Source organism: Mustela nivalis, assembly GCF_964662115.1.
Source record: "Mustela nivalis genome assembly, chromosome: 7".
Classification (NCBI taxonomy): Eukaryota; Metazoa; Chordata; class Mammalia; order Carnivora; family Mustelidae; genus Mustela; species Mustela nivalis.
Genome location: NC_139026.1, coordinates 147136329 through 147160189, shown reverse-complemented (window position 1 = coordinate 147160189; position 23861 = coordinate 147136329). Strand labels below are relative to the sequence as shown.

Below are 23861 nucleotides of genomic sequence, written 5' to 3'. Positions count from 1 at the left end.
GGAACAGTATGTGTGGGGCCTGGAAATCACGCTTCGCTACGTGACGTGTTGCTTGTGAACTTCCGTAAATTGTACGTCACCTGTTGAAACACCCTTAACCCGACAGGTGGAATTGCAGGATGCCTGACCTGTTAACAGGTTGGTGTTTTATTTGCATCTACGCGGATTCATGATTGAATGATCAGATGGATACCTACGGTCAGCAGTTGTAGTAGCACATCCAAAATATTGGGGAGTTAACATGACAGAGCACGTAGCTGGAAGCTTCATTTTCGTTCTCCTCCGTGGTGAGAGAGTGTGGGTTTCCCACAGGTGAGCAGAGCAGCGGGCGTCTTGGCCCATTACCCCTTCTCTTCTCCGGTTCTGACGGTCCATCAGGTGCTCGTTTCTGGAGAGAGCAGCGTGGGGGGTTCTCCCATGTTGCAAGAACGTTTGTCCAGCATCAGGAATAGCTGACCGTGTTTCCCCTGCCCAGAGAGCCCCGCACACGCCCCTGGGTGCGCACAGCTGCACACCAATGGCTTTCTCTGGGGTGCTGGCTTTGGGGGCAGCCGCTGGTGGTTCCCACGTGTTGCTGGGGGTCGTGTGAAAAATGAGAATCCACAAGGTACCACAGAGCTGCCCCTGCCCCCGCGACTCTAAACCCGGAGTCCAGGAAGTGTGGTCAGCTCCAGACCTGACCGGGTGCTCCGGCTCGGTCACATGTCCCAGCCACCTGAGAATCGACTAGAGCACCATCCCTCAGGGATGCTGACCCCGGTGTGACCACGTGGGCTCGCTGGTCTCTGGGCTGTGTTTCCGTGTTTCCCGGAAGTTCACCGGTGTCTCTGGGTGTGGACAGACTTGCACAACTGCTCTGTGCCAGGCATCGGTTAGACGCCTTGTGCACGGGTCACACGGCAGCCCCGCACAGCAGAAGCAGTAATTGTACCAGAGTCCACATGAGAAGTGGAAAGAAGGGGTCAGGGTTATTGTTTACGGTTTTTATGAATTTTATTTGTCATTTCTGCATGCATCGTGGGGTGCGAATGCAGGACCCCACGATCACGTGTTGTGTGTTCTTCCGACCGAGCCAGCCAGGCGCCCTGGGAAGGCACCACATAGAACGGGAAGTGCAGGAAGCCACACGTCCAGGAAGGAAAGCAGTTGACCATTTTCCGTTCAGGTGGTTTAGTGTTGTGTGTGGGTGACTGGTTCACATGCCCCAGCGAAGACTCAGTTACCTGGGGAATGCTGGCTCCTGCCTCCAGTCCGCCACTGTGTTGGGGCGACGTCCGGCGCGGACAGCCCTTTGGGAGCGGTGGCTCCAGTGGGCAGGGACCCATCCTCTGGGGGCCCACGGGTGATGGCAGCTGGGATGTGCTGTCCGCACCGAGTCAGCCGCGCGGAACGGCCTCCGTAGAGCGGGGGCTGCCGGGAGCCCTCAGCCTCGACGGAGCAAGTGGGACGTTCATCTTTGCGCACCGTCTAGAAATAACACGAAAGGGAGAGGCTCGTCTTTTTCTCTTTGCATGAATTTAGATTTTCTGAGACATAAATTGAAGAACCTAATTAGCTCTTCAGGTCAGGCTGATAGAAATTGGGGTTACTACTGAACAGACCCCGTAACTCTTGAAAACAGATAAGCAGGTGTGCAGCTGTGCTGTACAGAATTCACAGGTGACATGGACTTTAGAGGAATCGTGTATGTCGAAATTCACCCTTTAATATTACTAATTTAAAATGTTCCCGAAAGGGTTTCGGCCAACTTTTCTTCTCTTTCTCTCTCTCTCTCTTTTTTTTTTTTTGATAAAATAAGTGATTCTACATCATGTCATTATTACATCATCATTCGTTGTATCTGAAAATGGTTGAAGTTCTAAATATCAAGAAAAAATGTGTAATTCTGTGAGGTCTTACGTCAAATACAACCTGTTTCCGTTTTACTGTCACATTAAATGCTATGCACGTTTAGGATTTCTTTGTGTCAAACGCATTGGAAATAGTGCAGGTTTGAATACAATCTTTGCATACTGTATCTTTTATATATAAAGTCTTTTACATGAACCAGACCTGTCAATAATCACATTTTGTGTCTGGCCTTTTCTGTTTTTAACAGAGCATCAAGAAGAAAAACACAAACAAACAGGAGATGAGCACGTACTTGCGGTTCATTGTCTCCCGCATGAAGGAACGGGTAAGCCCGCCCGGCGGTCGGGACCTCCCAGAGCTCGTGTCCTGACCCTTCCCGACCGGAGAGCGCCCCAGGGCCTTTACGGCGGCATCGGGTGCAGAACGCTGCGGCCCGAGGTCCTTTGTCGGTAACGGCTGTTCTGCTTTGTCAGGCGGCTCTGGAGCTGAAGTGGGGGAGTCCGACACTCTTCGTCCCCGCTGATCCATTTCTGTTATTCCATCTTTTATTTCTCAAAATCTTTAATTGAAGTGTAGTTGGCATGCAATATCATATTATTGGCAGGTGCACAACACCGTGATTCGACCTTTGTATGCACGACTCCGTGCTCACCAGTAAGAGCAGGCGCACAACGCGAGGGCGGCACTGCACACTGTGTTCCCCGTGTTGCTGTTCGTCCTCGTGACTCACCTGCTGATTTATTTACTTAAGGTTTTATTTATTTATTTAATTTATTTAATCGACACAGAGAGGGAACACAAGCAGAGGCGGAGGGAGAGGGAGAAGCAGGCTTCCTACCCAGCAGGGAACCCGACATGGGGCTCGATCCCAGGACCCTGGGATCATGACCTGAGCTGAAGGCAGATGCTTAACTACTGAGTCCCCCCCAGGTGCCCCATGACTTACATATTTTATAAGTGGAAATTTGCACCTATTCCTGTCAATCCCCGACGCTCCCCCTGTCTGCGAACCACCACTTTGTTCTCTGTAGTTAAGAGTCTGGTTGGTTGGTTGGATTTTTAGATCCCACGTACAAGTGAAATCATGTGGTGTGTGTCTTTCTCTGACACCCTTATTCCGCGTAGCGTAACACCCTGTACTTCTGTCCATGTCATTGCAAACAGAAAGATTTCGTTCTTCCTGTTGGCTGAGTGGCATTCCTTTGTGTACATAAACCTCTTCTTCTTTATCTGTCCTTCTGGTGAAGGACGTCTGGGCTCTTTCTGCAGGTTAGCTGTCGTGGCCATTGCTGCTGTGCACATTGGGGTACAGAAGGCCCTTCTTTTCACTGCATCTGTATCTTTGGGGTAAATACCGAGGAGCGTAGTTGTAGAGTTGTAGGGTAGCTCTATTGTTTACATCATGAGGCACCTCCATGCTGTTTTCCAGAGTGGCTGCACCAGCTTGCATTCCCACCAACAGTGTAGGAGGGTTCCCCTTTCTCCGCATCCTTGCCAACATCTGTTGTTTCTTGACTTGTTGATTTTAGCCGTTCTGACTGGTGTGAGGTGATATCTCATTGTGTTGTTTTGTTTTGTTTTGTTTTGTTTTAAGATTTTTATTTATTTATTTGACAGACAGAGATCACAAGTAGGCGGAGAGACAGGCAGAGAGAGAGGAAGAAGCAGGCTCCCCGCTGAGCAGAGAGTCCCATGCGGGGCTCGATCCCAGGACCCTGAGATCATGACCTGAGCAGAAGGCAGCAGCTTAACCCACTGAGCCACCCAGGCGCCCCTTCATTGTGGTTTTGATATGTATTTCCCTGATGCTGAGTGATGTGGTCTTCTGCCCATTTCTTGATTGGATTATTTGTTCTGTGGGTGTTGAATTTGAAAAGTTCTTGATGGAATTTGGGTACTGACTCTCTATCTATAGGCCGTTTGCAAATACCTTGTTACATTCTGTCCGTTGCCTTTAGTTTTGTTGACTGGTTCCTGTGCTGTGCAGAAGCTTTTTATCTTGATGAAGTCCCAGTAGTTCATTTTGGCTTTTGGGGTTTTTTTTGTTTGTTTGTTTTTTGTTTTTTAAAGATTTTATGTATTTATTTGACAGACAGAGATCACAAGTCAGCAGAGAGGCAGGCAGAGAGAGAGGAGGAAGCAGGCTCCCCGCGGAGCAGAGAGCCCGATGCAGGACTCGATCCCAGGACCCTGAGACCATGACCTGAGCCGAAGGCAGAGGCTTAACCCACTGAGCCCCCCAGGCGCCCTGGGCTTTTGTTTCCCTTGCCTCAGGGGCTGTCTCTGAAGAATACTGCCAGGTTGATGTGCAAAGTTTACTGCCTGTGTTTTCTTCCGGGATTTATGTAGTTTCAGGTCTCACATTTGGGTCTCTACTCCATTTTGAGTTACTGTTTATATATGGTGTAAGAAAGTGTCCAATTTCAGGGCTCCTGGGTGGCTCAGTCATTAAGTGTCTGCCTCCGGCTCGGGTCATGATCCCAGGGGCTGCATTGTGAAGCCTGCTTCCCCTCTGCCTCTCCCCCTGATTGTGCACTCTCTCTTCCTGTCAAATAGATAAATAAAATCTTTAAAAAAAAAAAAAAGTGCCCAATTTTCACAGCACGCTTTATGGAAGAGATGGTCTTTCCCTGTTATATATTCCTATCTCCTTTGTTGTAGAAACATTAATATTTTTACGATTTTAATACATTTATCAAAATGAACATTTAACGGATACATCTAAAATGAAGTGGAATTTTCCAAATAATTGTTCTATCAAAACCCTAAAAATGTCGCCTGAAATGATAGAGTACACGTACGTTTTTCTGGTAAATTCTGTCGTTTAGAATCGTCTCACTTGTCTCTCGGGCTGTGTTTGAGACCTGCATCTGCTGACCTTTCAGGCCATAGACCTCAACAAGAAGGGCAAGGACAACAAGCATCCGATGTACCGGAGGCTGGTGCACTCGGCGGTGGACGTCCCCACCATACAGGAGGTAAAGCCGCCCTCGGTCCCGCTGCCCATGCCCCCAGAGCTCCCGGGTGACTCCGCAGCTCCCAGCCGCACCGGATTCCGCTGCCTTCCTCCCTGAGGGCTGCCCGCCCACCCACCTCCTAAGCATAAAGGGCCCCGCGCTGCTCTGTGCACGGACCCAGCGTTCTCGGTGGGAGGCCCGGTGGGAAGCCACCAGAGCTCCCGGAGGCTCAGTCAGAGCAGCCGCGGGGGTCGGCTCAGGTGATGCTCCAATTCGGGGTCCCCGTCTGGGTGGGCTTTGCTCACTTGAGCCGTGCCGCGCGGGCGTCTCTCTCAAGGGAACGGTGGGACCCGAGTCCTGGGAAGCCGCAGACTGAACCTGAGCAACACGGAGATGATAATCAGAAAACTTAACTCTCCTGTTCTGTTTTGTTTTGCTTTGTTTTAAAGATTTTATTTATTTATTTGACAGAGACAGAGCGAGGGAGGGAACACAAGCAGGGGGAGCGGGAGAGGGGGAAGCAGCTCCCGGCTGAGCAGGGAGCCCGACGTGGGGCCCAGTCCCAGGACCCTGGAATCACGACCCGAGCTGGAGGCAGATGTCCAATGACTGAGCCACCCAGGAGCCCTAAAACTTGACTATTCTTAAGAGTGCTTAATTTTACCTCTTCTGGCCAAGGTTTTTTGATGGCTTTGTTAATGTGTGATTAAAAGTTGCAGTAAAATCCAGAACATTGTAACATGTTTCCAGTTAGGATTGCTGAAGCGCTTGTTCTGTACTTGGCATGTCACTTTGAATGTAAGACTTTGTGTTGCCGTAATAGCTCATAGGGGGACCGCAGGAATCCTCTGGAGTCATTCCACAAGTTTCTCAGTCCCCGTGGCCGCTGGGAGGGACTGAAGGTGTAGGAGTTCAGTAGAAGAGTAGATGAGAAAGTGGCCAGGAGAGCCTGGAACAAAACAGGGAGTTTTCACCTCATCTCCTGCCCCCAGGTTCCATGTCCTCAAGCAAAGCCTCCTTTCCTAAACCCTAACGTCCCTGAGGACAATGAAGGCTCCAGCTGCCCTTCCTCCCCCTGCACAGCCCCACCCTGGCTCGGCTTCCTCCTCTCCCTGAGGGCACCTTCCACGCTCTGCCTAGTTGGATCCTGTCTAATGGTAGAGCACGCAAGCTGGGGGGTGCAGCAGACGGCGCTGTGAGGGGCGCAGGTGCGGCCCAGGAGTGGACAGCTCTGTAGGGAAGAGAAAGAGGAAGACAAGATTGTATGTCTTCTGTAGCTTACGGTTCAGACCAAAGTCAGTGCCACGATGGGGCCAACATCAGACAACCCGGAGTGGCTTTGAGAATGCTGGGGGTGTGTCGGCCCCTGGAAGCTGCAGACCACACCACTGCCTGGGCGCCTGGAGCCCAGGGCAGTCAGACACTCAGACGGGGGCTCCGATGCTGGTACTTGTGAATCCGCCCTGTGACCTGTTGGTGGTGGGCACAGCAGCACCTCCAGCACAGGGGCTCCTGCAAGCCTTCTCGAAGGACGGACAACCGCAGTGGGTCTCCGGGGATTTCAACAGAACGGCCGGATCTTAGATACTCTGGAGGCCTTTGTATTCTACATTACTTTCAAGCTGATTTCCTAAAAGTAGCACCAAGATAAGAAAAGCCCTCCCTGCTACCTCTAAATAAGTTTGCTATACCTTTCTTCCAAAAACTTTGCCTCCCCTGTAAAAAATCCTCGAATTCCTTCCATAATCCTTTTCTCTGGCAGCTAAAGGCAAAGCGACAGAAAGCCCTGCGATGGAAGCCCTTTAGATGTGGCATCTAATACAGTAGAGACCCTTGCATTGCCTTGCTGCACAGAGGAACACCTAGGACTTGATTTTAAAGTTACTTGTAATTGGGTTCCTGGTCCCGCTTCAGAATTATAAATGTATCTTCTTCTCTGTGACATAAAGCATCACAGAGGCTGGTGGTGGTTGTCTTTTTTCAGTCTTTGTGCACATGTGTTGTACAGACGGTGGCTGTGTTGTTCAGGTCTCGCCAGTCCCCTGGCCAGGGCTCTCCTTTGTCACGGCGGGTCTCTGTCCTGCAGAATGAGGGGCACGCGTGTCGGGCAGAGCCCAGCTGGCCGCTGAGCGGGGTGGGTGGCCGCCGGACCCCACGATCCCGGCTGCAGGCCGGCTTGTCCGGGTGCCCACACGTGTCCCTTCCATGCTGTGGGACATGGGAGTGGTCGTAGCGTCGTCCTGGAAAGTTGGCGCCGTGCGCCCGTGCTCTGACCCCATGTGTATAACACGAGACCCTGTCGCCCTCTGCAGAAGGTGAACGAGGGGAAGTACCGAAGCTACGAAGAGTTCAAGGCGGACGCGCAGCTGCTTCTGCACAACACCGTGATCTTCTACGGAGGTTGAATGGTTTCTCTTCTCTGTGCATGTTTCCCCCGTACCGTTCACATTCTGGGTCAGGAGATGCCTTCGATCAAATGCGATTCAGAACATCAATACTTCAATGATTTCTAAGTAGTAATGTCAGGGTTTCAACTCAAAAATATTTCGTAATGTGGTTCTGGCTTATCAAAGTGCCCAAAAGCTCCAGCTCACTAAATGATGAAAACCACACTCCTTACCGTTTCAGACCCAAGCTTAGTCGAGGGACTTTTGATCAGCACTTTGATTGATTAATGTCCTGTCGTTCCGAAGGAGAGAAACAGGCTGCTTTGAACTTAGAGCTTCAGTACTCTGTTGAAGCAGGAAAGCTGCACAGAAAGTGTGGTTTTTGTGCCTGAACTTTATTTAAAACAGACATTTTTGTTTAAAATCGTACGTGGCCACTTTGATCACTGAAAGAAGCTGTAAATGTATGACTTTGGACCATCTTGTGTCTCTAGATGACTGGTAATAGATCATCTCTGCCTTTCATTACAGCAGACAGCGAGCAGGCCGACATAGCCCGGATGCTGTACAAGGACACCTGCCACGAGGTACCGCCCCGCCCCCTCCCCTGCGGAGGTCCTGGCTCGCACGCCGCCAACCTGCCATTTCCGTGAAATCATTTTATTTCCATGTTTGACGTATGTGGAAAGTAATGCAAACGGAGAGGAGAATTTTGGGGTTCCGTCGAGCTGTCGAGTAACTTGTACAGAGAAAGGCTCCGTCTTCTGGAGCTGCTCTCGGGGCGTCGGCTCCCGCAGGCAGGCAAGCACGGGGCACTGGGCAGACACTCAGTAGATGTTTGCCTCGCTTTCAGTTTTACACCGAAGTACAGTCGTCGCCAGTGTCGGGTGAGCGCCAGGGTCCCGAGTCCACGTGTCCCTCGCCGCGCCTCTGGACGGGGGAGTCCCTCGCGCCACACGGCATCGGCACCGTGGGGCCGACTGTGTCCCCCATCGCTGAGACAGGCTGACGTCAAGACAGACAGTCCCCTTCACCCCCCCCCCCGCATCCCCCTCGCCCGCGGGAACCACCAGTTTGTTCTCTGAGTTGATGAGTTCCTTTTATTTTTGTTGTTTGGATTTTCAGATTCCACAGATAAGTGAAACTAAACGGTATTTATCTTTCTCTGACTCACTTAAATCAGTATTACCGTCTCTAGCTCCATTCATGTCCTTGCAAAGGACAAGATTTCATTCTTTGTAGGGCGGCTTACACTCCGCGTGTGTGCAGACCACGTCTTCTCTGTCCGACCGTCTCTTGCGGAGCATCTCGGCTCCTTCCACAGCTTGGCGCCTGCGGCCGTTGCTGCTGCGACACTGGGTGCCCCTTCTTTCCGCTGCGTCTGTGTCGTTGGGGCAGATACGCAGGAGTGCGGGTGGCGTCTCCCTGTGGCCTCGACTCGTGTTCCCCTGATGCTGAGTGATGTGGAGCATTTCTTCATGTGTCTGTTGGCCATTGTGTGTCTTCTGTGGAGAAGTGTCTGTTCATGTCCTCTGCCCTGCTTTCTTGACTACATTATTTCTTTTGGGTGTTGAGTCCAAGAAGTTCTTTATAGATTTTGGTTACCAACCCTTTATCTGATAAGACATTTTCAAATATCTTCTCCCATTCTGTCAGTTGTCTTTTGGTTTTGTCAAATGTTTTCCTTTGTTGTGCAGAAGCTTTTTATCTTGGTAAAGTCCCAGTACTTCATTTTTATGCTTTTGTTTCTCTTGCCTTTGGAGACCTGTGTAGCAAGAAGTTGCTGCGGCTGAGGTCCCAGCACAGGTTGCTGCCTGTGTTCTCCTCTAGGATTTTGGTGGATTCCTCTTTCACATTTAGGTCTTTGATCCTCATCTTGAGTTTATTTCCATGCGTGGTGTAAGAACATGGCCCAGTGTCATTCTTCTGCATGTGGCTGTCCAAGGTTCCCCACACCATTTGCTGAGGAAACTCACTCTCTACTGCATATTCCTTCCTCCTTTGTCACAGATAAATTGGCCGTATAGTCACGGGTGGATTTCTGGGCTCTCTGTTCTGTTCTACTGATTTATGCGTCTGTGTCTGTGCCAGAACCACCCTGTCTTTATGACTGCAGCTTCGTAATTCAGCTGGAAGTCCGGAATTGTGATGCTTCCAGCTTTATTTTCTTTTTCAAGATTGTTTTGCCTATTTGAGGTCTTGGGTGATTCCGTACAAATTTCAGGATCATTTGTTCTAGCTCTGAGAAAAATGCTGTTGGTATTTTGGTAGGGGTTGCATTCAACGTGCAGACTGCTTTAGGTCTTACAGACATTTTCACAACATCTCTTCTTTCAGTCCATGAACATGGAACACCTTTCCATTTCTTCATGTCCCCTTCAGTTTCTCTCATCAGTGTTTCACAGTTGGCAGAGTGTGCACGTCTTTCTCCCGTTTGGTCAGGCTTCTTTCTTCCCAGGATCTTACCTGGTTTTGGTGCAGTATTGAATGGGATTGATTCTTTAATTTCTCTTTGTGCTGCTTCATTATTGGTGTATAGATAAACAACAGATTTCTATACATGGATTTTGTAACCTGTGACTTGACTGAATTTATCAGTTCTAACAGTTTTTTGGTGGAATCTTTCCAGTTTAAGCTGTGGGCCGTTATCTGAAAATAATGGAAGTTTTGACTTCTTCCTTGCCGATCTGGATGACCTTCATTCCGTCCTTCCTTAAGATTTAATTATGAGAGAGACAGAGACCGTGAGAGAGTGGAGGTGGGGTGGAGAAAGAGAGAGCCCGATGGGGGGCTCAATCCCAGGACCCTGGGATCATGACCTGAGCCGAAGGCAGACACTTAACTGACTGAGTCACTCAGGCGCCCCTGGACGACCTTTAGTTCTCCCTGTTGTCTGACTGCTGAGGCCAGGACTTCCAGTGCTGTCACAGATAACAGTGGTGAGAGCAGACGTCCTTCTTGTGTGGCTGCCCATACAGGAAAGGCTCTCACCTCTTCCCCATTGAGGATGCTGTGGGTTGTTCGTAGACGGCCTTTATTATATATGGAGGTATTTTCCCTCGGTACCTACTTTACTGGGGGGGTTTATCATGATTGGATGTTGTGCTTTGTCTGCATCTATGGAAATGATCATGTGGTTTTTATCCTTTCTTTTATTAATGTGGTAAATCATGTTGATTGATTTGTGAATATTGAACCATGCTTGAAGCCAGGAATTAATCCCATTTGATTGTGTTGAGTGATTAATGTATTGTTGGATTTGATTTGTTTTTATTAAGAATTTCCGCGTCTGTGTTCATTAGTGATATTGGCCTATAATTCTCTTTTTCAGTGGAGTCTATCTGGTTTTCGTATCAGGGTCTCATGGAGTAAGTTTGGGAGTTTTCGCTCATGTTCTGTTGTGTAGAATAGTTTGAGAAGGATAGGCCCCGCCCCCCGTTCGTCTAGTCGTCCGTCCGCGGACACCCGGGCGGCCTCTGTGTCGTGACTGTTGTAGATGACGCCGCAGTGATCTCGGGGAACATGTGTCCCTGCGGCTTAGTGGTTGGCTTCCTTGACAGACACCCGGTAGCAGGACTCCTGGGTCACAAGGCAGCTCTGTTTTTAACTTTTTAAGGATCGTCTGTACTGTTCTCCACAGTGGCCGCCCAGCCTGCTCCCACCAGCGGTGCCCGAGGTTCCCCTTTGCATCCTGTTCCTTGGTTGTTGGTTCGCGCCTCAGACAGGTGTGAACGACAGCTCAGTGGAGTTCTGATCTGATTTCCCCGATCACCAGTGACATTGCGTCTCCTCACATGTCTGTTGGCCGTGTGTCATCTTTGGAAAAATGTCTGTTTACTTCGTACTCTTCATTTTTAATTGATTTTTTTTTTTTTTTTTTTTTGGTTTTTAGGTGTGGTAGTTCTTTACGTATTTTGGATTTAACCCTTTATTGGATATATCATTTGCAGATATCTTCTCCCATTCATTAGGTTGCCTTTTCGTTTTGTTGACTGTTTCCTTCACTGTGCAGAAATGTTGCCTCTTTGAATGAACGATACACGTTGGAGCTCCGAGATAGATGTCACAGGCAAAAAACCCAACAACAGAGTTTATACAGTGAACTGTTGCACACAGTTTATTCAGTCAATAAATGAAATGTATATTAGGGAAATGTCCTTTTGGTTTGATACACGCATGTGAAAACCATACTAAATCTTGCAGAATTGTCTTTATCTATATAAAAACTCTTTTTTCTTGATTTCAAGTTTGGCCTTTTTTTTTCTCTTATTTAGCAAATATTTATTGAGTGTCTGCTCTATGCTGTGCAGTATTTTAGGGATAAAGTGGCGGCCGAGGTACTGCTTTCTGCTCATGGGGCTGTACTCTGAAGAAAAACTCAAAAAAGAAACAGACAAAACATGTCTTTACAAGTCGTGGAAGAGTGTTAGGAAGGCCACAGGGGCGGATGCAGAGCGTGAGGAACGAGGCTGCGCACGCGCTGCTGTTGCTGGTCCTGGGGACAGAAAGGGGCAGGCCGCGGGGCCCGGGCTGAGAGCCGCGAGCAGACGCACAGCTGGTGGGGCCCGGGCTGAGAGCCGCGAGCAGACGCGCAGCTGGTGGGGCCCGGGCTGAGAGCCGCGAGCAGACGCGCAGCTGGTGGGGCCCGGGCTGAGAGCCGCGAGCAGACGCGCAGCTGGTGGGGCCCGGGCTGAGAGCCGCGAGCAGACGCGCAGCTGGTGTGCACGCGCAACGGGCTGCTCTCCCAGTGTTTACTGGAAAGTGAAATGGTTAAACTTAGAAAGAATCTTCAAGCCTGACGATGCATGTAAGAGAATGTTAATGTACATGGACGTTTTACAGGGTTGGATGTTCATGGTTTATGTGGGCTAAAATAGTTGCTTTTCTTTTCTAGCTGGACGAACTGCAGCTTTGCAAGAACTGCTTCTATCTGTCAAATGCTCGTCCTGACAATTGGTTCTGCTATCCTTGTGTATGTGAGATTTTATGATTTTCTGTTTTTTACCTCTTAAGTATGTGAGGTATTATTCTAAGGAAGTTATTTCCAGTTTGCTCAAGGATTACAGTCCTTCCTAGATATTTTTCTTTGTATATAGTATATATGGTTTTGATGATTATGAAACCTGAAACAGAGGGTTAACAACTTGGCATCATTATCCATCTCGGACTTTAAAATGAGGAACTTAAGAACGAACTCTGGGTCCCTTAATATTTATCACAGAGTGAATTTCTGCCTTTCCCCTCAGTCTTTCACAAGAAGTATAAGGTTTCGTGTGTGTTTGTGGCTGTGTGCTGTGCCCTGGGGTGACGTGATTTCAGGAAGGGTCTCTCTCTCCGGGACTGGAGGGGCAGCACCCAGGCCCTGGGTGCCCGCGGCTGCTTCCTGACCTCACTGTGCCTCCCAGGCCCGTGGGCGTCGCTCTGAGCCGGTGAGCCTGCACCGGGCCTGCCAGTCCCCTTCGTGACCGGGTCCAGGTGTTGGGGCGCCGCTCCCGGCAGTGAGGACAGGGCATTTGCCGCGTTGCGCACATGCCTCGGCTGGCCGTGGGGACCGCCTCGCCCCTGCATGCTGACGCCTGTCTGTCCGGAGAGCGGAGTCTCCGTATCGCTGCTTTATGCAGGTTGCAATTTTTTGGTATTTTTCTTGAAGGCAGAACCAATCTGAGAAAAACTTATATGTTTTTAGGAGTTAAACCATTTTCAAGACAATGGACTGTACTCACTAGATTGTTCACAATTAGTGCTGGGCTTCTATTTAATACTTTAAAAGTAACGCGATGCAGTAAAACATTTTATTTCCAGATACCTAACCATGAACTCGTTTGGGCCAAGATGAAAGGCTTTGGGTTCTGGCCGGCCAAAGTCCTGCAGAAAGAGGACAACCAGGTGGACGTCCGCTTCTTCGGTCACCATCACCAACGGTGAGCATGGCCCGTCCGTCACTGACTGCCCGGTAACTCCGGGTGCCCACCAGGTGGGCCGTGGTGTTGGGAGGGCCCCTCTGTCAAAAGCCGGCAGAACTTACTCTGAACTTACTCTGAAACAAATCACACATCACTTTTTTTTTTTTTCTTTTTTTTCCCTTTGTTATCCATTTTTTCCTTTTGTTAAGCATTGATTTATTTTGGGTAATTGTCTTTCCTTTTTTCTTGAAAATTCAATAGGGTACGTAAGTACAGGGGGAAAAAGTTAATAAAACCAGGAAACCTGCTACCCAGAATAGGAAATTACTAATGGCTTTGTCGTTTTTACCTTCTGGGTTTGTTTGGGGGTTTTTTGGTCTTGGTTTCTTTTGGGCTTGTGAAGTGAAATGGTCGCGGTTCGTGCCTGACGGGGGGAGCAGGGTGAGGCAGGGGTTTGGGAGGGCAGGACGTGGTGTCCATCACCTTCCCTGGGCTCCGTTCAGAGCCACACACAGAAGTTGGTGACTAGGGAGCTGGGGGCCGTGTGGACGCTGTGGTCCAGGACGCTGTGTTCGAATTACACACGTGTCACTCCCAGACCTTGTTTCCAACCTAGACTTTCAGGCTCCTGTTGCGAGGGAGACACGTACACCAAAGCCTAAGTGCTGGCTTTGTGTCACGCGAGAACACGTGTGTCCCCAAGTGAGAACTGGTTTTGTTACTGTAAACTTGGTTTTGCACGTTATTTCATACAAAGACTGTGAACTTCCCTATGAAATCATAGCTGCTTCCTTCACGGGGACGTTAAGACCTAAACATTTACCGAGGACAGAAGCGTCGTTCTGAGTGATGCTGTCGGTAGCGGGGCTGACCGGACACGGACCAGGTTCTCAGCCGCAGCCGCAGGGAAGGTGCCACGTCCGTGACATGGTCTGAAGGCCTTTGCGAGCCTGCAGGGCCGTCTGTGGGCCTGACCCGTGGGGTTCGCACCATTGTCACCACTGTGGGAAGCCACACGGCAAGGGACAGCGTTCCTCTCCGTCGTTTTCATTTAAATAGAGGTTCAGTGGCAGGAATTTTTACTGGAATTTAAAAAATTAAAAAGAAACAAACAAGCCAAAAAAAGAAAGTTTCGTGGCAAGAAACCTGCAGTGAATTTCCAAAAGCGTAGTCTGCCCCTTCACAGACGGACGCACACTTCACGGTCACTCGGGGCAGGAGACCAGGTAATGCAGAGGGGAGTGTGAGCTGTGCTGGTTTCATTGTTCTCTGGTCTCCCCCCCGGCGTGTCCCGTCTGCCGCCAGAACAGGCGGCCGCAGCGCACGCGAGCAGGGACAGGGAGGAGCGTGTCCGGCTCAGCTGCTGGCCGCCAGCGCGGACCCGTTGTCTGGTCACCCGCGGCGCGGGCTGCAGTAAGACACGCCTCAAAAGGGTCAGTGCTTAGTGGGTTGTGCGCAGCAGGGATGTCCTAAAGGTCTGCGCTACCGTGGGAATCCGGGTGATGTCAGGTACTGTTGACACAGTAAAACCGAGAGTTTGGGTGTTTGGTAAAATGTTCGAACTGGTTAGTGTGTCTTTTACAGTCTTTCATCCACGGTCAGATAGCCTTACGCAGTCTTCAACCATGAGTGGTATTTTTCTGTCATCTGGTATATTATGCAGATCATATTTTAAAAGAATATGTGAGCTAATCTGTTTGCACTCTGAAGAGAGAATCACAGCGTAACATTACATTGCCAGACTTTTCCTCCTGAATTTGTTATTTCCTGGAAGATTTAATCGAAACGATTTTGGACAGATGGGGCTCCGAGGACTTTATTGTGGAAAATACAGTTAGCCATCAAACAAGAGTGACGCTGGGTTGCCAACCCCCCTCCACGGTCAGAAATTCATGTCTAACTTCTGACTCACCCAGACCCTTGGCTGAGAACAGCCACTCTGACAACATACTCTGTGGGCTACGTGTCCACCCACGGCTCAGCCCTTGAAGACCCACGGCCTCACAGGAGATCCGGAACCCTATTCCTTTTCTGCTTACAGGGTGCCCAACGCCATCCTTAAATGATGAGGATGTACCTTAAAAGTGACACTGTATCTTATTAGAATACTCGACTTATCAAAAAATGACCTGATGCGGTACTGATCACCAGTTCTCGTGAAGCAGCGTGTTTACACACGCAGAGGTGGCGGCTGGTAAAGGCCTCGATCGTGGGTTCTCGTCCGTGTCTTTCTGACAGTGACCACTTTTAAGTGACCATCTCAGTGGTCCTGAATACGTTGCGCTCTCACCAGCGTCACTGCCAATAAATACTTCCGCCAGCTCGTCCTGTCCGTTCTGGTGGGAGAGAAAATCCTACACAGATAAATGGTCTTGGACTCGTCCCTTCTGTGACCTCAGTACAGGACGCACGGCCCCTCCCCAGACCCCGAGCAAGTGGTCTTCCTCCGGGAGGGAAGGCTCCGTGGGAGCGTGCTGCTTCCGGGATCTGCAGGGGCCTTCCCCAGGGAGAAGGGGCGGGCCAGGTCTGGGTACGCCAGCAGGGCTGCCTCTCCGCTGCGGGTGCCGGGAGCCTGCGGGGAGTCACGGGCAGGGGAAGCACGTGATTTTGAGCTCATTTGCCAACAGACCACGGAGCCGTCGGGGAGTGAGTATGTTCAGAGTGTTGAGGATCGACAGATGCGCAGATCCCACCAACTCAGGTTCTCTTGTTTTAGACTCACCGTACGTCGCAGGGCGTTTTTTGTAGCGTCGCATAACCCACGGTCCTCTTCAGTAGCGGAGCCCAGTCACGGAGGGTTTCCGAGAGAACAGGAATGCCCGTGTGAACCGCACGGAGGCAGTTACGTCTGGTGTTAAGAGCAGATGTGAATCCATCTGATTATGTCCAAGGGATAAACAGATGTGACTGAAGTTGACAATTACCCTGATCGGTCACAGGTGCACCCAGGCCGTCCCCACGGCCAGCCGCGGAGATCTGTCTCAGGAGCACGGCCTGTAGGAGGTGACCGTGTGTTACTGCCTGGCGCGTGCCACATGCCCAGGCAGCGCTGCTGACCTCAAGAGTAAGGGCAGCCGCTCCCCCACAAGCCCCGTCTCCTCTGCTCCTCGTAGGAGAGCTGGTCGTAGCTGCCGTCCGCTGCATGGGTGGCTAATGGAGCGCGTCCATCCGGGGGACGCCATGGGCGGGGTGCGTTCGGATGTAGCCATGGCCGCTCCGGTCCCACGGGTCCAGCCGCCGGCCTGGGACGTCAGGACCACGTGTTGACACCGCAGAGCGCAGGGCTTGTGCTGCAACGCGGGAGTCTGCACTCGTGGCTGAGGCCCACGTGCCGTGACTCCCTCAGTCTCTTCAGTCCTCAGGCTGGGGCCCCCCGTCGCCGCTGGCCAGCAGGGGCAGCTGACCGTGTGCAGTGACGCAGAAGACGTGAAGTGCAGATCTGTGTGTTTGAGGTGCCACTTGCACACTTGGACTGGAGGCTCCAGAGAGTCTCGGGCACCTTGCCGTGGTCCGTCTCACGCGTGCCATCCCCTCTGCTGGGAACGGCTCCCCCGCTGTGGCACACGTGTTCCCTTGGCCACACATCGCACATCGCTTCTCAGCTGGGACACGGTCCCTTCCGGACTGAGGCTCCGCGTGTGCCGGTGCCGCTCGGTCCTGCCCCGTGGTAATGGCTTCCCTCGCCCGTCTGCACAGCAGCTCTGTCCGCAGATGCAGCAGGATTGCCTGCTCAGGACGCACTCATCCTGCAGCGTGTGTGGTGCCTTCGTGGGCACACGGGGACGTGCAGTCGCGGTGTGAGCGCCCAGGAAGCTGTTCCTGAGTTCTCGCCTCTTCCCGGAACTGCGCATGGTTTTGTGTGTCCGGTAACTTTGGGTCAGTATGAACATCATTCAGAGACGCTTATTTTCTTATCAGTCCGCGGCTGAACGCTGCTGCGTCAGTGATGACCTGGAGGTCAGTGCGGATGTGCTGGAAGCGCCGCGTGGCAGGGAGCCGGGCTCGGACGCCCTCGCGTCGTGTGTGCGGTGCGTGCGGGCTCACGGCCTGCGGCTCTCGTCTGCCCGAGCCGCTGTGGGCGCCTTCCATGCTGGGCAGGAGCTGCGGCCGCCGGCCTGGCTGAGGGAAGCCGGGGCGGTGCCGGGCGCGCGTCGTCCGCCCAGACAGCGGGTCTCACCCACGGCTGCAGGGTGTGCAGCCGCCCCGGGGCCTGCTTTGCACGGGTGGAGAGTAGGGGCATTCCAGAAGTTTCTAACCGCGCTCTGGTGCTCCTCGCAGGGCCTGGATCCCGTCGGAGAACATCCAGGACATCACCGTGAACGTGCACCGGCTGCACGTGAAGCGCAGCATGGGCTGGAAGCGGGCCTGTGACGAGCTGGAGCTGCACCAGCGCTTCCTCCGCGAGGGACGGTTCTGGAAGTCCAAGAGTGAGGACCGGGGGGAGGAGGAGGCGGAGTCCAGCATCTCCTCCACCAGTAACGAGCAGGTGGGGGTCCCCGCGGGCGGCGGCCTGTCGATCGCGGGGGACGCGCGCACGGTCATGCTGCCCTCCCCGCGGCGCTCCTGCCTGCCGCACAGACGCCCGCCGAGCGCTCAGCCAGAGGCGTCGGCCCTGCCGGGTCGCCTGCAGCCCCCGGCCCAATGCAGCCAGCGACCCGGCCAGTGCAGGAGCCCGGCATTCCCACCCCCACCGGGGAGCTCCGGGTGCGGGAGCCGCGGGGTCGGAGGGAGCGGAGTGCGCCCGGGAGCCGTGACTCGCGTCTCCCCTGTGGGCCCGCGACCAGGGAGTCGTGCTGTCTGGAGTAACAGGCTGTCCCTCTTTCATGCCCACAGCTGAAGGTCACACAGGAACCGAGAGCAAAGAAGGGACGACGCAATCAAAGTGTGGAACCCAAGAAGGAAGTAAGTGGCCGCGCTGCGCTGTGTGGGCGGCACGGCCCCAGAAAACGCCTCCCACGCCTCGGTCACGACAGTGCGCCCCCGCGGCGCTCACGGACACCGCTGTCAGGGAGCCTGCCGCCTGCCCGCCCGTGTCCCGGGAAGAGCTCGTGCGCGGCACAGGCCACATCTGTCCGGCCCCAGCCCTCCCTTGTGTCGGCGTTCAGAACCTGAGGGAGTCCAAGCTCGGACTCTCAGGATGAGTCTGTGGTTCGGAACACTGGGGTGTCTGTTAATGAACCTGGTCCGTAGCAGTGACTCTGAGCTGGTCATGGCTTTATATCTTACAGCACAGCTTTATTTAGTCTGAGGAGAAAAGACCGTAGTGTGTGTTTGCCACAGAGTTCTACAGTTTCTGTTTGGAATTATCTTGGCTGTTGATTGCTTAGAAGTTTTGGGGGTTTTCATTGGGTTGGCTGTGGTAAAGCACAGAGTTTACCGTCCTGACGACACCGCCGTGCTAGTCTGACCGGCCTTGCTCTTGGTCCGGCGGGCGGCCTGTCCCACGTGCACTGTCCTTGTCCTGCAGGAGCCAGAGCCGGAGACGGAAGCCGTGAGTTCCAGCCAGGAGATCCCCACGATGCCTCAGCCGATCGAAAAGGTGTCCGTGTCCACTCAGACCAAGAAGTTAAGTGCCTCCTCCCCACGTATGCTGCACCGAAGCACGCAGACCAGCGGCGACGGGCTGTGCCAGAGCGTGTGCCACGACAAGTACACCAAGATCTTCAACGACTTCAAGGACCGCATGAAGTCTGACCACAAGCGGGAGACCGAGAGGGTCGTGCGGGAAGCTCTGGAGAAGGTAAAGCGGCCTCCGTGGGCTGCGCACGGCGGGGGCCGTGTCCCGGGGGCGGCCCCTCCCGGCGGGAGCGTGGGAACCTGGTCCTGGAACCCTGCGTGCCCTCGGGCCCCTGGGAGCCGAGCGGGGAGGACCCCTGGCTCCGCAGACCCCGGGCGCGGGCTCTGGGCGGGCCGGTCACCGGCTGCCGCTCTCGTCCTAGCTGCGCTCCGAGATGGAGGAGGAGAAGCGGCAGGCGGTCAGTAAAGCGGTGGCCAACATGCAGGGCGAGATGGACAGGAAGTGTAAGCAGGTGAAGGAGAAGTGTAAGGAGGAGTTCGTGGAGGAAATCAAGAAGCTGGCGACGCAGCACAAACAGCTCATCTCGCAGACCAAGAAGAAGCAGTGGGTAAGCAGCCGCGTGGCCTCGCGGTCCGCGTCGTGGACGTGCGCCGCGTGCGGACGCGGAAATGCCGTGGGGAAACCCGCTGACAGCCCTTGTGCGGTCGGGGGGTTCATCCCGGCACGAGACGAAGGTCGGTTCTTCTTCGGGGTCATTTTGGCTCTTTGGGTCCGTGGACAGTCCACGCGACTTTCGGGATGGGTTTTCTGCATCTGAAAGCCGTATCGTGTGCTTCTGATGGGGAGGGCACTGGAGCGTGGATGGCCTCGGTCCCGTGACGTCGTAGCAGTAGGACGTCCTCCGGCCCACGCACGTGGGGCGGGTTTCCATTTGTCCGTGTCTGGAGTGGTGCAGGCTTCCCCCTCCGTGGTCACCTTCATTCCTACGTATTTTATTCTTTGCTCAATACAAGTGGCAAAAGTGTGTTCGTGCCTCATTCCTGATTTTAAAGGAAAAACTTCCAGGTTTTCACAGAGTGTGATGTTTGCTCCGGGTTCTTCGTACGCGGCAGTTTCCTTCTGTTCCTATTTCGTTGAGTGGTTTTTATCACGAAGGGTGTGTTGCCTTTTGTCGGGTTATGCTGGACTCACAGGGTGAGGTAGGAGCTGCTTCCAATACTACAGCGTTTGGGGAAAGTTTGGGAAGGCTTGCTGTTAGTCCTGGTTTAACTATAGGCTGGGATTTACTAGAATAACGAGCAAGTCTAGGGCTCTTTTTATTGAGATTTTTGTCATTCAATATGCTTAAATTTGAGTTAGTCTCGGTACGTTTTATTCTTCCGGGAGTTTGTCCATTATCTAGTTTCTTCGGTTTTCTGACATGGAGTAGTTAGTAGTTACTTTCTTAAAGTCCTTCGTATTTCTGTGGACTCAGTCGTAAGCTCCCACATTCGTTTCTGATGTTAGTAATTCGAGTCCCCTCGGTCAGTTGAGCGGAGACCGGAGAGCTCAGGAGGGCTGGCTTTCCCAGGTTCTCTCTCGGTTTCGTCTCTGCCGGAATCTTGAGCGTTTCTCTTCACACCGCGGAGGTGCTGGCTGGTGCTCAAGTGCTTCTCCACGCACAGCTCCCCCGAGCATTTCTTACAGGACAAGCCACAGGGTCCCTCAGCTTTGGGGTATCTGGGAATTTCAGAATTTATCCGTCACGTTTAGAAGGACGGTTCTGCTGAATCTCGGATTCCGCATCGGTGGCACCTGCCTTCTGCCTCCGGAGTTTCTGACGACAAGGCTGGCAGTGACACCCCGTGATCTCCTGTGCGTGGCCATTTCCCTTGTAGGCTTCCCGGATTTCTGGTAACCTGGGCTTTCGGAAGTTGGGAAATAACGTGTCTAGATGCGTCTCATTGACTCTGACGTGCAGTTCCTTGAGCGTCTTGGGTGTTTAGATTGAGAGGTTCACAGCCATGACCTCCTCGCGCAATCGCTACTCTGTCCTCTGTCCTTCCGTGACCGTCCCAGACCGTGTATCCGGTACAGTGGACAGTGTCCCGCCATCCCTCGGGTTCTGCTGACTTTTCTCCCATCCCGTCTGCTGCTCAGATTTGCCTGCAGAGAACCAGTGCTTTAGCCGATGGACTTCTCGGCTGCAGATTTTCTTTCTGGTTGCTTTTTAATGGAATGTCCACTGTGTTCACACGTCACTGACTTTCTCCACATCTCTCTCTAGTTCTTTGAGCATCTTTAAAACTGCTATTAAAGGTCTTTAATAACCTCTGCTGTTGGGCCCTTTTCAGGGACAGTGTTATTTTTCTTTGAATGCCACTATTTCATCATTTTGTGAGGCTGCACACTGGACACTTGAGTCTAATTGTGGGGTGACTCTAGAACTCGTTCTTCTCCCCCTTTTCGGGTTTGCCCATTTTTGTCGTAGGCTCTTTGTGCTGAGACTCAGTCTGAGGCGTGAGCCGAGGCTTTGTCAGGTCTTTCCTGAGCCGCCACTTATGTGCAGCCCGCCGAGCGTAGTAGGCACAGCTGCCCTGGGCATCGGGCAGTGGGAGACACTTGCTACTGTGCTAAGAGCCCAAATAGACCAAAATTCATCAACTTCCCCGGGAGCTTGGCAGCCTGCAGAAGACTCTAGTTCTCCAGAATAGTTCCTGGAGTTGCCCACGCGGGGCAAGATGCCTGGTGCTTCCCGCCCTGCCGTCCTTCCGGAACCCTCTCTAGATGCGTGCGCTGCTGGCCGTGAGCAGTAGAGGTGAGGAGTCCGTGTGCCGGGGGTGCCCACACTTGCCGGGGACGGACCCAGCACCGCGGCCCACGCAGCCTCCCTGTCGCCTGCCGTCCGGCCCGCTGCACAACACAGTGGGTCTCCTCGCGGGCCGTGCTTGCCGGTCGAGCTGCGCCGGTGCATGCGAGCGGCGCTTCCGAGGCTGCCGGTCTAACCAGGGCCCTCTTTCTCCCTGCAGTGCTACAACTGTGAGGAGGAGGCCATGTACCACTGCTGCTGGAACACGTCCTACTGCTCCATCAAGTGCCAGCAGGAGCACTGGCACGCGGAGCACAAGCGCACCTGCCGCCGGAAGAGATGAGGGCGCCCCGGGCGCCGGCGCGCACCTCCTCAGACACAGCGGTTTTTGTTTCCGAGAAGCCAAAATTGTTTAGAGTTTGCTTCCCATTTTGCACCAGCCTTTAAACACTTTTCGTGAAGAAATTTTGCACAGTAGTTTAAATCTTTTGTTAACGCTCCTCCGGAGTTTTTCAGGGGGTCAAAGTAACATCAGTGGAGGGTATCATTTTAAATAAATTTTAATTGAGAATTTGTTGCATTTTCAGCAAATTTTAAAACATTTTTAGGTTTTACAGAGATTTTAACCTTTAAACAACAGATCTTTACAAAACAACAGGTGAATACAAGCGAGTGAAACAGAGACACATCTAAAATAGATCTGAATGTAAGAAGTGCAGAACTGTTTCAGAAATAAAACATACTACCTTGATGTGAAATTTATTTCTTAACCTTGTTGAGCTGGTTTTGTTCAGCTTAATTTCCTGTTTAAAGGCATTATCTGTTGGTTATGCCAGTGGGTGTATGACTGAATTTAGGGAACAGGGTTGACACGGCAGGTGCTAGTCCTGCGTATTTTTTCTTAAATATTTCCCAATTGTGTTTTTCATTATTTCTTTTCAATATATAACTTTTATAACAAATTATTAGCTTTGATCTTGTAGTTTAAAATTGCAGGGAACTGGGGTAATCTTTTACTGAGCTGGATCTTAGAGAAAATGAATATTTAAATTTTAAAGTTTGCACATTTCATCTTTGTCCTAACATGAGTGCTTGTAACGAGATAAAAAATAAAAAGCCAAAAACTACCTTTCTCCACCCATGGAATTCAGAAGAGGCGTACAGATTTCCTTAATGCCCCCTCCTTCCCCGGGTCTCATCTGACGGCCTGTTATCTGGCGTCACCGCGTACATTGTGAAGTAGCACTGAAGGGGAAGAGGGCACTTGGGTTCACAGAGGCCGTTATGTTTGTGGTAATGGGTCGCTGCCCACTAATGAACTCCACCACTGTACACAGAATGAAGAATAATGCATGTTAATTTTCTTGTATTAAAGATGCCGTGATTTGTAAAAAGTCTGTATTTTGCGGAATGTCTGGATTAAGAAGCATTACCAATAGGAATGGATCGATAGTTGAATAAGGATTTTTTTATACATAGATATATAAAATTCAGCCAGGAAAACTTAAATTACTTTTTTTAAAAAGAAAAATCTCACCGTTTGTTTTTTCAACGACTGATCTTAGACCAAGTCAAATTCCCATTTATCATTTAGTTATTTTTAAAGGTTAGAGAAATAATTTGTAAATATTTATTTAGTCCTTTGATATTTATTAAAGCAATTACACACCATGGAAGTGAAAGAATCAGGAGGAAAACCTTTTAAAAAGTTTTCTCCAGGTTTGTCAGGGTCACTCTAAAGATGGAAAGGTAACGAAGTCTTCTGTGAAACCCTCCACCCGGGCCCGATGCCGTCCGGGCGCCAACGCGGGTCCATCAACAGGCCGCCGCGCCCGCCCATCGCTGTGTGACTGTCGGCGTCGCCGGGGGCCGTGGTCTGACGGACACCTTGTAACCGAGAACGCTTACCTTCTCTGATTGTTTTTCAAGTTTTAAAACTTCGATCCACCCCTATGAGAGCAAGTTATTGTGGAAATATTTTTGGTGTAAAATCATTCCAGAGTATGTACTATTTAACTGATAGCTGCATGAAAGTAAGATTCGTGTTCCTTTGGCTTTTTTGTCTCCGTTGACACGGTTGCACATTTCCAAGTTACTACAGTGTGAAAACTGTGTGTTAAAAAAAAAAAAAAAAACAAAATTAAAAAAAAGAGATTGTGGCCTGGTTTTGTAAAAGTTTTAGGTAAAATTACAACTGATTGTTTTAGGAATCATTATAAAAATTTTCTGCGAATCATAAAGCTATATCAAGGTGTTGAGCTTAGCCACTACGCACATTGTAATTACTCATTGTGGCTGTCCGGTTCTACGACGCATTCTGGCATTTTGTAAGCTGCTCTGACTAGCAATATATAGATTCATTTAATGTGTTAACATTGGTTAATAAATGTATTTAAAAAAACTGACTTTAATAAATTGGTTTGCTAGAGGGGAATGGGTGAAACCAGCAAACAAACA

General features: G+C 51.4%; 1 protein-coding gene across 23 annotated transcripts in view; it reads left to right on the top strand.

Moving 5' to 3' along the window:
- Positions 1 to 23556, top strand: part of ZMYND11 (zinc finger MYND-type containing 11) — a 114324-nt gene extending 90768 nt beyond the window's left edge. For 12 of the 23 annotated variants that reach the window (XM_082739813.1, XM_082739808.1, XM_082739803.1 and 9 more), the window contains 11 exons: positions 2099 to 2176; positions 4737 to 4829; positions 7121 to 7208; positions 7727 to 7782; positions 12090 to 12167; positions 12998 to 13116; positions 17377 to 17584; positions 17932 to 18000; positions 18566 to 18838; positions 19038 to 19223; positions 21625 to 23556. In XM_082739813.1, coding sequence (XP_082595939.1) covers positions 2099 to 2176; positions 4737 to 4829; positions 7121 to 7208; positions 7727 to 7782; positions 12090 to 12167; positions 12998 to 13116; positions 17377 to 17584; positions 17932 to 18000; positions 18566 to 18838; positions 19038 to 19223; positions 21625 to 21747 — 1371 coding nt within the window. In that variant the 3' untranslated portion in view covers positions 21748 to 23556. The remainder of the gene's footprint in view (positions 1 to 2098; positions 2177 to 4736; positions 4830 to 7120; positions 7209 to 7726; positions 7783 to 12089; positions 12168 to 12997; positions 13117 to 17376; positions 17585 to 17931; positions 18001 to 18565; positions 18839 to 19037; positions 19224 to 21624) is intronic. The other 11 variants (XM_082739807.1, XM_082739817.1, XM_082739818.1 and 8 more) reach the window with 1 other exon arrangement.
- The last annotated feature ends 305 nt before the right edge of the window (positions 23557 to 23861 follow it).